Genomic DNA, 14,656 nt, shown 5'->3' with positions numbered 1-14,656 from the left:
TTTTCATTTTTTTAAATATATTTAGGTAGGTGGAGTTTATTTTTGCTTTCTATGCCTTACTTGGGGCTTGCGTCGATCATTATTGACTTATTTCTGGGCTGTGTAGTTTGGATGTTTTTTTTCCCTTTTTTTCTTGTTTTATCCCCATTATGGAATCCCGGAGCATACACAAATTATTATTATTGTTGTTCATCTCCGCCATGTTCGACTACCTTATCCTGACATGCGTCTAATTACTCTTTTTAGATACAAAGTCTCATGATGATATCTAGACAGTTAAATGTTTTAAGTTGGAATGTCCATGGTTGAAACCATCCTATTAAGTGTAAGAAAACATTTAAAATTATTAACCGATTCCAACCTAACATAATCTTTGCTCAAGCGATGCATATCAGGTTATGTGATAAAAGTCGATTTTTTAAATCTTGGAAGGATCCTCAGTTTCATGCAAACTCTCAGAGTAAAATTAGAGGTGTTTCTATTTTTATTGATTCCAATATCGCTTTTAATCAGGAGGATATTATAGCCGATACTAATGGTACATTTTCTATTGTTAAAGGAATAATTTATAATAGGAAAACAGTTTTGGTTAATATTTATGGACCAAATGTTGATCCTGAGGCCTCCCGTCCCATGATCCTTTTCCTTCTCCAGCTCTGTATCACTTTTGCCAATCACCTTTCCAGCTCTCAGCTTCACCCCACCCCCTCCGGTCTTCTCCTATCATTTTGCATTTCCCCCTCCCCCCACTGCTTTCAAATCTCTTACTATCTTTCCTTTCAGTTAGTCCTGACGAAGGGTCTCGGACCGAAACGTCGACAGCGCTTCTCCCTATAGATGCTGCCTGGCCTGCTGTGTTCCACCAGCATTTTGTGTGTGTTGTTGTTAATGTTGACAGTGCTTCTCCCTATAGATGCTGCCTGGCCTGCTGTGTTCCACCAGCATTTTGTGTGTGTTGTTGTTAACGTCGACAGTGCTTCTCCCTATAGATGCTGCCTGGCCTGCTGTGTTCCACCAGCATTGTGTGTGTGTTGTGTCTTTTTTAAAGCTGACTTTGCTGTATTACCTGATTTAAATGAATATATATTATTAATGGGTGGTAATTTTAATACTTGTTTAAATCCTTTAATGGATAAGTCATCATCTAAGCATCAACTTCCTAACCGTTCTGCATCACTTATTAATTGATTATGGCTTAATTGAAGTTTGGAGGCATATACATCCTAGTGATAGAGAATACTCTTTTTTTCTCACATGTTCATAACAAATATTCAAGAATTGACTATTTTATAGTCAACCCTCGACTTCTATGTAAAGTTCAGAAATGTGAGTATGATGCAATTGTTATCTCTGATCATGCTCCTTTAAACCTAATATTTGAACTGAAAGATGTTGCTTCTACCAGACCATTTTGGCGTTTTCCGGAACACTTGTTACAAAGTTCAGAATTTGTTGAGTTTATTGAAACTCAGATAAAAGAGTTTTTTCTCTTTAATAATACAGGAAACGTCTCAAAGTTAGTAATCTGGGATACATTAAAACCCTATTTAAGTGGTCAGATTATTTCGTATATAGCTAAACTGAAGAAACAAACAAGAATGGAATTAGATAAAATCTCTAAACAAATTAAAGAATTAGATAACATTAATGCAATCTCTCCAAATGTTGTTTCATTTAAAAGAAGAGTAGAATTACAATCATAATATAATTTATTATTAACATATCCTATTGAAGGATATTTGCTTAAATTGAAAAGTCAATTTTATATTTTTGGGGATAAACATAATAAGCTCTTAGCTTCCTAATTAAGAGCAGGTAGAGCTAAAAGGCAAATTTTAAAGATTCATAAAAATTAAGGAGATATAGCAAGTAACTATGAGGACATAAATGATATTTTTCAAGATTTTTACTCTGATCTTTATAGATCTCAATTTCCTGCAGATTCCTCCAAAATGAAGGCATTTTTTTACATAAGATTAAATTTCTTCAAATTTCTGTTGAAGATCAAAAGATGCTTGATACTCCAATTACCGAGCATGAAATTCAGAAAGCTATTCTATTAATGCAATCAGGTAAAGCTCCTGGACTTGATGGTTATTCAGTAGGATTTTACAAAAAAATTTGAAGGATTACTTTCTCTGTATCTTTTGGAAATATTTCATGAATCCTTTGAGAAGGGTAGTTTACCTTTATTGAAGCATCTATTTCCTTAATCCTTAAGAAAGATAAAGATCCTACTGAATGTTCATCGTATAGACCTATTTCGCTATCAAATGTGGATGCAAAAATTCTCTCTAAGATAATGGCTAACCACTTGGAAAATGTTATAACTAAAATCATCTCTATGGATCAAGCGGGCTTTATTAAAGGCCATTACTCTTTCTCTAATGTTCGGAGATTGATGAACATCATATATTCACCATTATCTAAGCAACCCCAATGTGTTATCTCTCTCGACGCAGAAAAGGCATTTGATAGAGTGAAGTGGCCATATTTGTTTTGAAGTACTAGAAAAATTTGGTTTTGGTAATAATTTCAATAGGTGGATTCAAATGATTTATAAGAATCCTATTGCCACCGTTATTACTAATAATTTCAGGTCCTCATTTTTTTTTCACTTTCACGAGGTACCAGACAGGGATGTCCATTAAGTCCTTTATTATTTAATCTTGTATTGTAGTTTTTGGCCATAACACTACGTGAAGCCAAAAATATTCGTGGTATCTCTATGAATGGAACCATGCATAAGATTTCTCTTTATGCAGATGATCTGTTGGTTTTTATTTCGAATCCTGAGGAATCAATTCCTAATCTTTTGGAAACACTAAAAGATTTTGGTAAATTTTCAGGATATAAACTTAACTTGAATAAAAGTGAATTATTTCCATTAAATGCCCCTGTTTTTATATATAATTATATTCCGTTTAGAATTGTTAATTCTTTTAAATATTTAGGTATTATAATTACTAAAAAATATAAAGATCTTATAAAGCTAATATAGTTCTTTTAATGGACTCCATGAAACAACTATTTTCTAGATGGAATCCACTTACTCTCTCTGTAATAGGTCGCATCCATGCTGTGAAAATGGTGATTTTACCTAGATTTTTATATATTTTCCAAAATATACCTATTTTTTTAACTAAAAAATTTTTTGATCAAATTGGCTGTCTTATTTCTTCCTTTATTTGGAACAATAAGAGACCAAGAATTATTAAGTATCATTTACAAAAACCTAAAAAAAAGATGGTGGACTTACACTTCCTAATTTAAGACTGTATTATTGGGCTGTTAATATCTGACAATTATGCTTTTGGCTATATTGGCTATAAAAACCAGTTTGGGTTGATTTGGAATTAAAAGCTGTTAAACAATTACATTTAACTTCAATATTAGGAGCTCCATTATCTTTACAGCTCTTTAAGATTCCGAATTTAAATCTTTACCCTGTTATTAAACAGTCCTTATGGATTTGGTTTCAGTTTCACAATTTTTAAAAATCTTAAACAACTTAAGATGTCTTGTTCTTTATATCGAAACTTTTTATTTAAACCTTCAATAACCGATCCCATTTTTCTCCTATGGAGAAATAAAGGGATCCATTCTTTTACAGATTTATTTTGTGATGGTTGATTGATGACTTTTGAAGAGTTAATTAATAAATATTCTCTCGCTCATACACGGTTTCTGCAATATCTTCAGGTTAGACATTTTTTATAACAATATTTATCTAAGTTTCCATATTTGCAAGAATCTGATTTGTTGGATATCATTTTGAAGTTGAATCCTTTAGTGAGAGGTTCCATTAATAGAATCTATGATTTATTTTTATTACAAAAAGAGAACCTCTCACTAAAGATTAAACAAGATTGGGAGAGAGAACTTAATATGACCATTGTTGATGAAGATTGGGTTCGAATTTTGAAAAACGTAAATTCTTCTTCTATATGTGCCATTCACTGTTTAATTTGTTCACCGTTATTATTTAACAAAGGAGAGACTATCTAAAATATTTCCTAGTACAGACAACTACTGCAATAGATGTAAAACTGAAGTAGCTACTTTGTCACATGTTCTGGTCATGTTCTTCATTAAAATCATTCTGGAAATCTTTATTTTCTACAATTTCTAAAACTCTGATAATTAATTTACAACCTAATAGACTGACTGTTCTATTTGGAATAGTTCCGCATCATATTCAGGGTATTTCATCTTCAGATCAACATGTAATTGCACTTGTTACATTATTGGTAAGAAGGACTATTTTATTAAAATGGAAAAATACCTCTGTCCCTACATTAATTGACTGGTTTTCTCAAGTAATGTTACGTCTCAGTTTGGAAAAAATTAGAAGTAGAACTTTTGATCCCCGAATCGATTTTTTGCCAAATATTATCATTTAATTTGAATTATTTTATATGGTTCCCTTCCAATCTTATTCTATATAAACACGAATTGGCGGTTGATGATGGTAAGACGTATTGCTCCGGGGTTGATTCCTAATGGGGTTTAATTCCCTTTTTGTTTGTAGTTAGTGGGGTTTTTTCTTAGTTGGGGTACTTTTTTCCCTCCTTTCTCTTATATAAAATTTTTTTTTCATTTTCATATATTACGATCAGCTCTTTTTTTCTTCAGCTTTATTAATTGTACACATATCAATTTGTTGAAGTTTTGTATCATTTTATAGCTGTGGAAAATTATGTACCAATAAAAAGATTCTAAAAATGAAAATGAAATGCAATTACGAAGTGTTTAACAACTACAACAAAAGAGCAGTGCAGGTAAACAATAACGTGCAAGATCATATCAAAGTTCTGTGAGGTCAGGAGTCCAACTTAAGACACCAGAGAGTGAGTGGCATGGTAGCATCACAGTTAGCACAGCTCGGGCCATCAGAGTTCACAGTTCAATTCCAACGTCACCTGTAAGTAATTTTGAGTGTTTCTCCATGTAAACTCATGGGTTTCCTCTCACTTTCCAGTGGCATTCTTGTTGGTAGGTTATTTGGTCCTGTGATTAGGTTATGGTTAAATCAGTGATTTTTGGGCCTAAGGGCCTGTATACCTAAATAAATTACTTTTTAGTCTTATAACACCTTGAGTTTGGTGGTACATGTATTATAATGGTCTGCTAGTTTCAGCATCACTTCACTCTGATGTGGACACAGTTGTCTAAATTTCAGAACTTGCCTTTCTCTCTCACACTCTATTTAAATTAATTTCACAGGTTGTCAGTAATGGAGGATTCACTGACGGGAAGCTCAAACCAAACAACAGATCGCAGCCTGCAAGAGTCACTCAATCCGCCGGGTTCTGAACATCCGCAGACTTTGTACGTGGAAGCAGAAAGTTCCACCGACCGTGGGGAGAAATGGCCAACGTATTCTGAGTGTGAGCAGGACTTCAGTCAAGCATCCACACTGACAAGTGACCAGATCAGTCACTCTGGGGAGAAACCGTGGAAGTGTGAGGACTGTGGGAAGAGATTTGTTTCTCCTTCCCACCTGGAGACTCACCGCCGAAGCCACACTGGGGAGAAGCCGTTCACCTGTCCTGTGTGTGGGAAAGGATTCACACAGTCTTTCAGCCTAAAAACACACCAGCGAGTTCACACAGGGGAGAAGCCGTTCACCTGCTCAGAGTGTGGGAAGGGATTCATTCAGTCATCTGATTTGCTGATACACCGGCGAGTTCACACTGGCGAGAGGCCATTCACCTGCTCGGTGTGCGGGAAAGGATTCACTCAGTCGTTCAACCTAAAAATACATCAGCGTGTTCACACTGGGGAGAAGCCGTTCGCCTGCCCTGAGTGTGGGAAGGGATTCACGCACCCAACCAGTCTGCGGAATCATCAGCGAGTTCACACGGGGGAGAAACCATTCAAATGCTCGGAATGTGGGAAACGATTCACCCAGTTATCCAACCTGAAAACACACCAGCGGCTTCACACTGGGGAGAAGCCGTTCACCTGCTCTGAGTGTGGGAAGGGATTCACCTTCCCAACTAGCCTGCAGAATCATCAGCAAATTCACACTGGGGAGAAGCCGTTCACATGCTCCGAGTGTGGGAAAGCATTCATTCGGTCAGAAAACCTGCTGATACACCAACGCATTCACACGGGGGAGAGGCCGTTCACCTGCTCAGAGTGTGGGAAGGGATTCACACGGTCTAGCAAATTAATGGAGCACCAGCGAGTTCACACTGGGGAGAGACCGTTCACCTGCTCTGAGTGTGGGAAGGGATTCTCCCACTCAGCTAGTCTGCAGAATCATCAACGTATTCACACTGGGGAAAAGCCGTTCAAATGCTCGGAATGTGGGAAGGGGTTTACCCAACAATCCGGTCTGCAGAACCATCAGCGAGTCCACACTGGGGAGAAGCCGTTCACCTGTTCTGAGTCTGGGAAAGGATTCACCCACCCAGCCAGTCTGCAGAATCATCAGCGAGTGCGCACGGGGGAGAAGCCGTTCACGTGTGCTGAGTGTGGGAAGGGTTTCATTCGGTCAGGCAACCTGCTGATACACCAGCGAGTTCACACTGGAGAAAAGCCATTTGCATGCTCTGAGTGTGGGAAGGGATTCACGCAGTCTGGCAAGTTAATGGATCTTCAGCGAGTTCACACTGGAGAGAGGCCGTTCACCTGTTCTGAGTGTCAGAAAGTATTCACCGAGTCATATAACCTAAAAACACACCAGAGAGTTCATACTGCAGAGAAACCATTCACCTGCTCTGAGTGTGGGAAGGGATTCACCCATGCAGCCAGTCTGCAGAACCATCAACGTATTCACACTGGGGAGAAGTTATTCACGTGCTCTGAGTGTGGGAAAGGATTCACCAAGTCGTTCAACCTAAAAACACACCAGCGGGTTCACACTGGGGAGAGACCGTTCACCTGCTCGGAGTGCGGGAAGGGATTCACCCACCCAACCAATCTGCAGAACCATCGGCGAGTTCACACGGGGGAGAAGCCGTTCACCTGCTCTGAGTGTGGGAAGGGATTCACCCAGCAATCCAGTCTGCAGAATCATCAGCGAGTTCACACTGGGGAGAAACCATTCACCTGCCCTGAGTGTGGGAAGGGGTTCACCCAACAATCCAGTCTGCAGAATCATCAGCGAGTTCACACTACAGAATAATTATTCATCTCTCCTGTGTGTGGGAAGGGGTTCACCAAACAATCCAGTCTGTGGAATCACCAACTTCAGACGAGGGTCATGCCATTCTCTTGACAAAGTGTGGGAAGGGGTCAGTAGGTCATCCAGTCTGCAGATTCACCAGTGAGTCAACGAGTGACTGCGGGAGCTGAATTCTCCAGGATTTGACCATGGACATTGTCCTGGTCTGGGTTCTTTCTGATAATGTTTACAGCCCATGATTGGAGTTTAATGTTCTTGACAAATGCTGAATAAATCACCTTGAACTTTAACACCCTCTCTGTTTCCCGCATATTTGATATTTAAAGGATAATTTAATTGAGGAGTCTGGGTAGTTTCCAGCCCCTTGGTATGAACATCGAATTCTCCAACTTCCGGTAATTCCCTTCCCCCATTCCACTTTCACTCTGCCTCCTCTTCCAGCTGCCTATCACCTCTCTCATGATTCTGCCTTCTTCTACTACCCACAGTGCTTTCCCCTTACATTCCTTCTTCACCTCTTCTGCCTATCCCCTCCCTGCTTCTCCTCCCCCACCCCTTGATCTTTCCTCTGATTGGTTTTTCACCTGGCACCTTCCACCCTCCCCCCACCTTCGTTATAGGACCCCTGCCCCCCTCCTTCTTTAGTCCTGATGAAGGGTCTCGGCCCGAAACGTTGACTGCTCCTTTCAATGGATGCTGCCCGACCTGCTGAGTTCATCCAGCTTTTGTATGTCTTGATTTGACCACAGCATCTGCAGTGTACTTTGTGTTTACTGTAATATTGAGCATTCAGTCTCTAATACAACCTTCCCACCTTCACTTTCTTCCATCCACTCTGCCTCTTGTCGTCCAGGTCTCTTTGGTTGAACATCTTTATCCTGGACCTGTTCCCTCTGCCTCCCAGTGCTCCAACACCCATTCAATTAACTGCTTCCTATTCATTTTCCGTAACTCACTGCTTCGTCTTGTAAAATTTGTTTCGCCTTAGTAAAGGAAATACAATTTCAATTTTATCTTCAGATGAATTTTACCTCCTGATGAAGGGTCTCAGCCCGAAACATCAGCTGTTTACTCTTTTCCTCAGATGCTGCCTGATCTGCTGAGTTCCTCCAGTATTTTGTGCATCTTAGACCATCAGACATGGAAGCAGAATCAGGCCATTCAGCCCATCCAGTCTCCTCCACCATTCCATCATAGCTGATTCTGGATCCCACTCAACCCCTATACTTGCCTTCTTGCCATATCCTTTGATGCTCTCACCAATCAACTTCCACTTTAAATGTACCAACGGACTTGACCTCCACCACAGTATGTGACAGGGCATTCCACAGATTCGCTGCTCTCAGGCTAAAAAAAAATTCCTCCTTACCTCTGTTCTAAAAGGCCGCCGGTCGATAGTTAGGCTGTGCCCGCTAGTTCTGGATACCCTCCTCTCCACCATGTCATCAAATTAGTGTCAACTGCAAATCTACTAAGGAAGCCAACAACATTCTCATCCAAACTCTTGATGTACTGTATATGGCAAACATTAGCAGACCCAGCTGTAATCAGCACTAACTAGTCACAGGTCTCCAATCTGTAAAACAACTAGCACAGACCGTCCCCTTCCACCAAGCCAATTTTGCATTCATTTTGTTACTCACCGCTTATCCCATATTATCTCACCTTCCAGTTTAGACTGCCAATCGTGGCCATGTAAACCTGTCATTACTTCTTTTGTAGTATGCAGACAACATCTTCTAGCCTGCCCTTATCAATCCTCTTGATCACCTTTTCAAAAAATTCATTTCAATTCACGAGGCATGATTTCATCTGTGGAATACCACGCTGACCTGTCTTTGCCTGTCCAAATGCAGCTCTCAGAATTTGCTTCAATAACCTTCCCACCACTGAATCTTTTAAAGTGAGCCAGGAACGTTAATATACACTGAATGCTCATTAATGCAAATAACTAATCAGCCAAACATGTTGCAGCAACTAAAAGCATAAAAGCACGGTCAAAAGGTTTAGTTGCACAGACCAAATATTAGAATGGGCAAGGAATGTGATCGAAGTGACTTTGATGCTGGAATGAGTGCTGGTGCCAGACTAGGTGTTTGAGCATATCAGAAACAGTTGATAATGCTGGATTTTCACACACAGTACTGTATAGCATTCACTGGGAATGTTGCCTGAAACAAATAAAAAGAGCATTCAGTGAGCGGCAGTTTTGTGGGCAAAAAAGCCTTGTTAAAGAGAAAGGTCAGTGGAGAATGGCTGGACTAGTTCAAGCTGACAGGAAGGTGACAATAACTAAACTAACCATGCATTACATTAGTGTGTGCAGAAGAGCTTCTTTGAATATACTAAACTTTGATCCTTGAAGTGGATAGGCTCAAGCAGCTGGGTTCCACTCCTGAAACTAATAGTGGCCAGAGAGTGTATATGTAAGTGCAAGTGCAAGTGCAATGGAAACTGACTCTCAGAGGCATGAAGCATCTGATAAGCAGCATTCTCAAAGAAAAGCACAAATTATACGTGAACTATACACAGGCATTTACAATCAGGAACACAATTAGAACAAACATTACAAGCCCTTTGTTGTGCAAAGTGATCAGTGTGATCACAGTGTTGCTATACTGAAGTAGTGCATTGCACTTCTGCACGTATTCTACTACTCTAGAGAGCACAACAATGCCTCTACTTCCTCAGGAATCTACAGAGATCCAGCATGTCTTGAAAATTTGGCAAACTTCCATAGATGTGTGCTGACTGGCTACATTACAGCCTGATATGGGAACACCAATGACTTTGAGTGGAAAATCCTACAAAATGTAGTGGGTTTGGCCCAGTACATCATGGATAAAACACTCCCAACTATTGAGCACATCTGCATGAAACGTTGATGCAGAAAAGCAGCATCAATCATCAAAGATCCTCCCCACCCAGGCCATGCTCTTTTCTCACTGCTGCCATCAGGTAGAAGGTACAGGTACCTTAGGAATCACACCACCAGGTCCAAGAACATTTACTACTCCTCAAACATCAGGCTCTTGAACTAAGAATAACTACACTCATTCTATGTTTGGTGGCCCCACAACCAATAGTCTCACTTTAAGGATTCTTTATCTTGTTATTTCATGCTTGTTATTCATTGCTACTTATTTATATTTGCAGTTGCACAGTTGGTTGGCCATTGACTCTGTTTACACATACTGTTCTATAGATTTGCTAAGTATGTTCACAGAAAAAGAATCTCAGGATTGTATGTGGTGACATGTATGTACTCTGATAATGAATTTTACTTTGATCGTTTGCAGGTGACAGTAAACTCGAATTTGACTGCATGTATTTTGATTTTCACGTATGTTTTCACTTTACTGTCCATGGGAGCTTGCTGTGTTTAATTGGTTGCCTCGTTGCCCGCGTGAACAATTTACTAGACGTCAGCTGTCGAGGTAAAGCTCAGATAATACATACAGAGCGTAACTATGGCATCTTCTTTACCCACAAATCCGCGCAGCCCAGAACCCGCCGTTGATATGGGTTGGACCCCTGTGCGCGTGCGCCGAAACCCGGAAGTTGTGTCAGAAACACTGGCGGGCGGCCGGTTGGGGACGGACGCCCGGTGGATCGGCGGGAGGTAGGAGTTTGTGGTGAATGGGCGTTAAATCGGGCCTGTCTCCCTCCACTCAGGCAGAGTGGGTCCGAGCTTCGGAAACCGGCTCGCACCCCCGCCCGGAATAGAGCGATTTCCTGGTTTTTTTCTCCATGGGGAGTCGGGCAGGCCGGTTCCAGACGCACGGCTGGTGTATTGGCGCGCAGTTTCTCGCTCCTGTGAAGCATTTTGCCCAATGTTATTTATTTAGGGAGATACCGCATGCAATAGATCCTAGTAACCCCTGATTTACCCTGGCCTAATCACAGGACAATGTATGGTGACCAATTCGCCTATTAAATGGTAATCTTTGGACTGTGGGAGGAAACCAGAGCACCTGGAGAACACACATGCATTCCGTAGATGATGTCAGAATTTAACTCAAATGCTCCAAACTGCAATAACGTCACGAATCTGCTCCATTACCGTTGCACAATGAATAAAAAAGCACACAACTAGAACATAAATGACTGAGGTGATAAACTCCCACCTGCTTAATAATTCTCTTCCAATGTGAACAGTCCATCTGGAAAATTGTATGATACCCCATTGACCGTTTGAACTCCCATATTAAATATTCCCAAGCACTTCTTTGCTCATTGAAGAATATTTTCAACGGTATGTTTAGATGACGTAGAATAGTACAGCACAGTACAGGCCCTTTGGCCCACAGTGTTGTGCTGACCCTTAAACCCTGCCACCCATATAACCCCCCCCACCTTAAACTCCTCCATATACCTGTCTAGTAGTCCCTTAAATTTCACTAGTGTATTTGCCTCCACTACTGACTCAGGCAGTGCATTCCTCGCACTGACTACTCTCTGACTAAAAAACCTTCCTCTAATATCCCCCTTGAACTTCCCACCCCTTACCTTAAAGCCATGTCCTCATGTATTGAGCAGTGGTGCCCTGGGGAAGAGGCACTAGCTGTCCACTCTGTTCCTCTTAATATCTTGTATACCTCTATCATGTCTCCCCTCATCCTGAATTCCGATAACAAATCTCTAGATCCATAATACTTCTGTCAAGTCTGGTATTCAGAAATTGTTCAAAAGTTTGAATGCTCCTTTTGAAGTCTCACTTGTGTGCAATTAAAATATTGCAGCCTAGCTTGTGTCAGAGAGTTAAACAGCATGAAACAGGCCCTTTGGTCCAACTCCTGATCCAAGGGCATTTGGCCCATATCCTTCTAACTTCACCTATCCAAAATGAACTATCACTGTGTCCAGCTTCACCACCATAACTGTCTCTGAAACTCACTGCATATACTCTCCACTCTCTGTTTAAATAGAAACATGTCTTGCAAGTGCGATGGCATGCAAGCTGAAGTTTTCCACTGTACCTCAGTGTATGCGAGAGTTACAATCCAATTACTGTTCTGCACTTTTCCCTTCTCATTTTACACCGGTGCTGTACTATTTCAGGAAAACTCTGTGAATATCCACCTCATCTCCACCCCTTGTGGGTTTATAAATTTCCATAAAGCCATCCCTCAGCTGCTTTCATTCCACACTTCATAATACTCAAGCCCTCCAAACCTGGCAGCCAGCTCCTGAATCTTTTCTGCACCTTTCCATCTCAATCATCTTTTTCCTGGGCATGGCAACCAGGACTACACAATATTTCCAGTATGGTTTTGTGCAGCTGTACCTTCTTGTCCCAGGTTTTGTACTCAGTGCCCCACCTGACGGAGTTAGGCTTCTTCTTTGGCACCTTTTCTCATTGCCACTTTGAAGGAACTGTAGAACTGGAGGGAGAAAGGGGAACTTGAGGGGGATCTTCGCTTGGAGGGTAGTGAGAGTGTGGAATGGGAGCAGCCGGCGGAAGTAGTGGATGTGGGTTTGAATGCAACATTGAAGGGAGCTCTGGGGAAGTGGAAGGGTATGGAGGGCTATGGTTCAAATGCAGGTGACGGGTCTAGGCAAACTGATAGTTTGGCACAAATATAGGCTGAAGGGCCTGTGTCTGTGCTGTGATGCTCTATGACTCTATATACACACTCTGAAGTCTCTCTGTCTAATGCTCCACATTCTCTGTGCAAGTCCTGCCCTGTCTTAGCTTCACAAAATCCATCATACTTCTTCAATTTGGTGTCAACTGCATGCTTACTAAGTGAGCCAGCAACATTCTCATCCAAATTGTTAATATACACATAGTGGCCACTTTTAGGTACACCTGTACACATAATTAATGCAAATATCTAGTCAGCCAATCAAATGGTGTCAACTCAATGTGTAAACGCATGCAGACATGGTCAAGACAGATCAAACATACATATTGGCAAGGAATGTGATCTAAGTGACTTGGTGGAAAGATTTTTAGTGTGGTTTGAATATCTCAGAAACTGATGATATCCTGGGATTTTCATAGGCAACAGTGTCTAGAATTTACAGAGAATGTTGAGAAGAACAAAAAAAAAGATCCAGTGATCAGCTGTTGTGGACAAAAACACCTTGTTAATGAGAGAGGTCAGAGGAGAATGGCCAGACTGGTTCGAGCTGACAGGAAGGTGATGATGACTCATATAACCAGGAATTTCAATAGTGGTGGGCAGAAGACCATCTCTGACCACACAAAGCAACAAACCTTGAAGTGAATAGGCCAATTTATCATAAAGTGTACACGAGTTATTACAAGCAAATTACATTATTACAAGCAAATTACATAATTACAGCAAAAAAATAGTTTGGTCTCTTGTAGTTCAAAATGATCTGCGTGGTGATGGATTTTGGTGTTTTAATCTGAGATTCTTTAAGAAATCAGGAACAAGGCATAAAACTTGTTGCTTCAAGGTGATTTTATTAAGAGTTGATGGAACAGATGGAACGTGAACAGACAGTAACAGGGATACTGTCACTGATTCAAGATATGGTACCTAGCACAAAACAGTTACTTTATACCAATAGAGATGAAAAAATCCATTCTAATCTAGATACTAATAATCCAATTAGAAAGAACTTAGACAATACTGCAGTAAAAATTAACCAATGAAAAAAACATTCACTTAATGCCGTACAAAGCTTCCAGCATTATACTTTGTATAGCCATCTTATACACTATAGCCACCAGCAATGATAGTAAGCAGATAGTTTTATATAAGTATTTATATAAAATACAAGCACGTTGAACTGCAAGGAAAATGACAATTAAAAAGTCAGATCCAACAATCCCAGCTTTAATTCTAAATCACATGTTTAGAATTATTACACCTGAAAGAGGCAAAAAATACTTGTTATCTACGCTACGTATAAATAATCAAAAAGCTTAAATTATGAAATATCAGAAAGTTTACTTCAAATTATTCATAAGATTATGTCATGTTTAGGCAGATTAGTAGGCACATTTACACGAGTTAGACCTATTCTGTTAAGAGTTGCCTTTAAACAAGAAAAAAAAGATGTAAGTTATGGAAAGGCCTACTATGAATACTATGATTTGTAATATTGAGTAATCCCAGCTTTTGAGACTCGAATGAATCCAATCAAAGAAATCCCATCCATCAGATTCATGTGTCTCAGCTGCTTCTTTACGGGTATGATCAGCCAAATTGGGTATGTTATCAGGACCCACTCACCAGGTATCAGGGTGTGGCCTCCTGTTGGTTCTTCCCAAGTGGCAGAAACCTGTTGAGAAGCAGACTGGACAGCCTGCCATAGTGTGTGTGTCACCCTCTCTGAGTTTGAGGGCTCCTAGTCCTGCTACCACCTCGTATGGACTTAGTTTAGTTTTCTTGTTTGGGTTCCTCTGCACAAGACCATGGGAAAAGCCGCTGACCGTGGTACTTTCTCGTTTGTTGTTTAGTGCGTCCGTTCATTTGTTCGACTTGTCCTGATGGCTCTGGGAGCTGTGGAAATGGAAAGACCGTTCAATGTCCATCAGTCGAC

General features: G+C 40.5%; 2 protein-coding genes and 1 long non-coding RNA gene across 5 annotated transcripts in view; 1 reads left to right on the top strand and 2 right to left on the bottom strand.

Annotated features, from left to right (window-relative positions):
* LOC132381585 (zinc finger protein 420-like) overlaps positions 1 to 14,656 on the bottom strand; it is a 96,531-nt gene that overhangs the window by 24,549 nt on the left and 57,326 nt on the right. The gene's annotated exons all lie outside the window — the stretch shown is intronic.
* LOC132381593 (gastrula zinc finger protein XlCGF26.1-like) overlaps positions 1 to 14,656 on the top strand; it is a 44,602-nt gene that overhangs the window by 12,657 nt on the left and 17,289 nt on the right. The window contains exon 2 of one of the 3 annotated variants that reach the window (XM_059951090.1): positions 5,227 to 7,117. In XM_059951090.1, the coding sequence (XP_059807073.1) occupies positions 5,227 to 7,117 (1,891 nt within the window). Of the gene's footprint in view, positions 1 to 5,226; positions 7,445 to 14,656 lie in introns of those variants that run through there. The other 2 variants (XM_059951089.1, XM_059951088.1) reach the window with 2 other exon arrangements.
* LOC132381670 (uncharacterized) overlaps positions 13,752 to 14,656 on the bottom strand; it is a 33,045-nt gene continuing 32,140 nt past the window's right edge. Inside the window, exon 3 of the long non-coding RNA XR_009508107.1 lies at positions 13,752 to 14,616. This is a non-coding gene — a long non-coding RNA (uncharacterized LOC132381670). The remainder of the gene's footprint in view (positions 14,617 to 14,656) is intronic.

Source organism: Hypanus sabinus, chromosome 26, assembly GCF_030144855.1.
Source record: "Hypanus sabinus isolate sHypSab1 chromosome 26, sHypSab1.hap1, whole genome shotgun sequence".
In the NCBI taxonomy this organism is placed as follows: Eukaryota; Metazoa; Chordata; class Chondrichthyes; order Myliobatiformes; family Dasyatidae; genus Hypanus; species Hypanus sabinus.
This window is presented reverse-complemented; position numbering and strand designations above follow the sequence as displayed.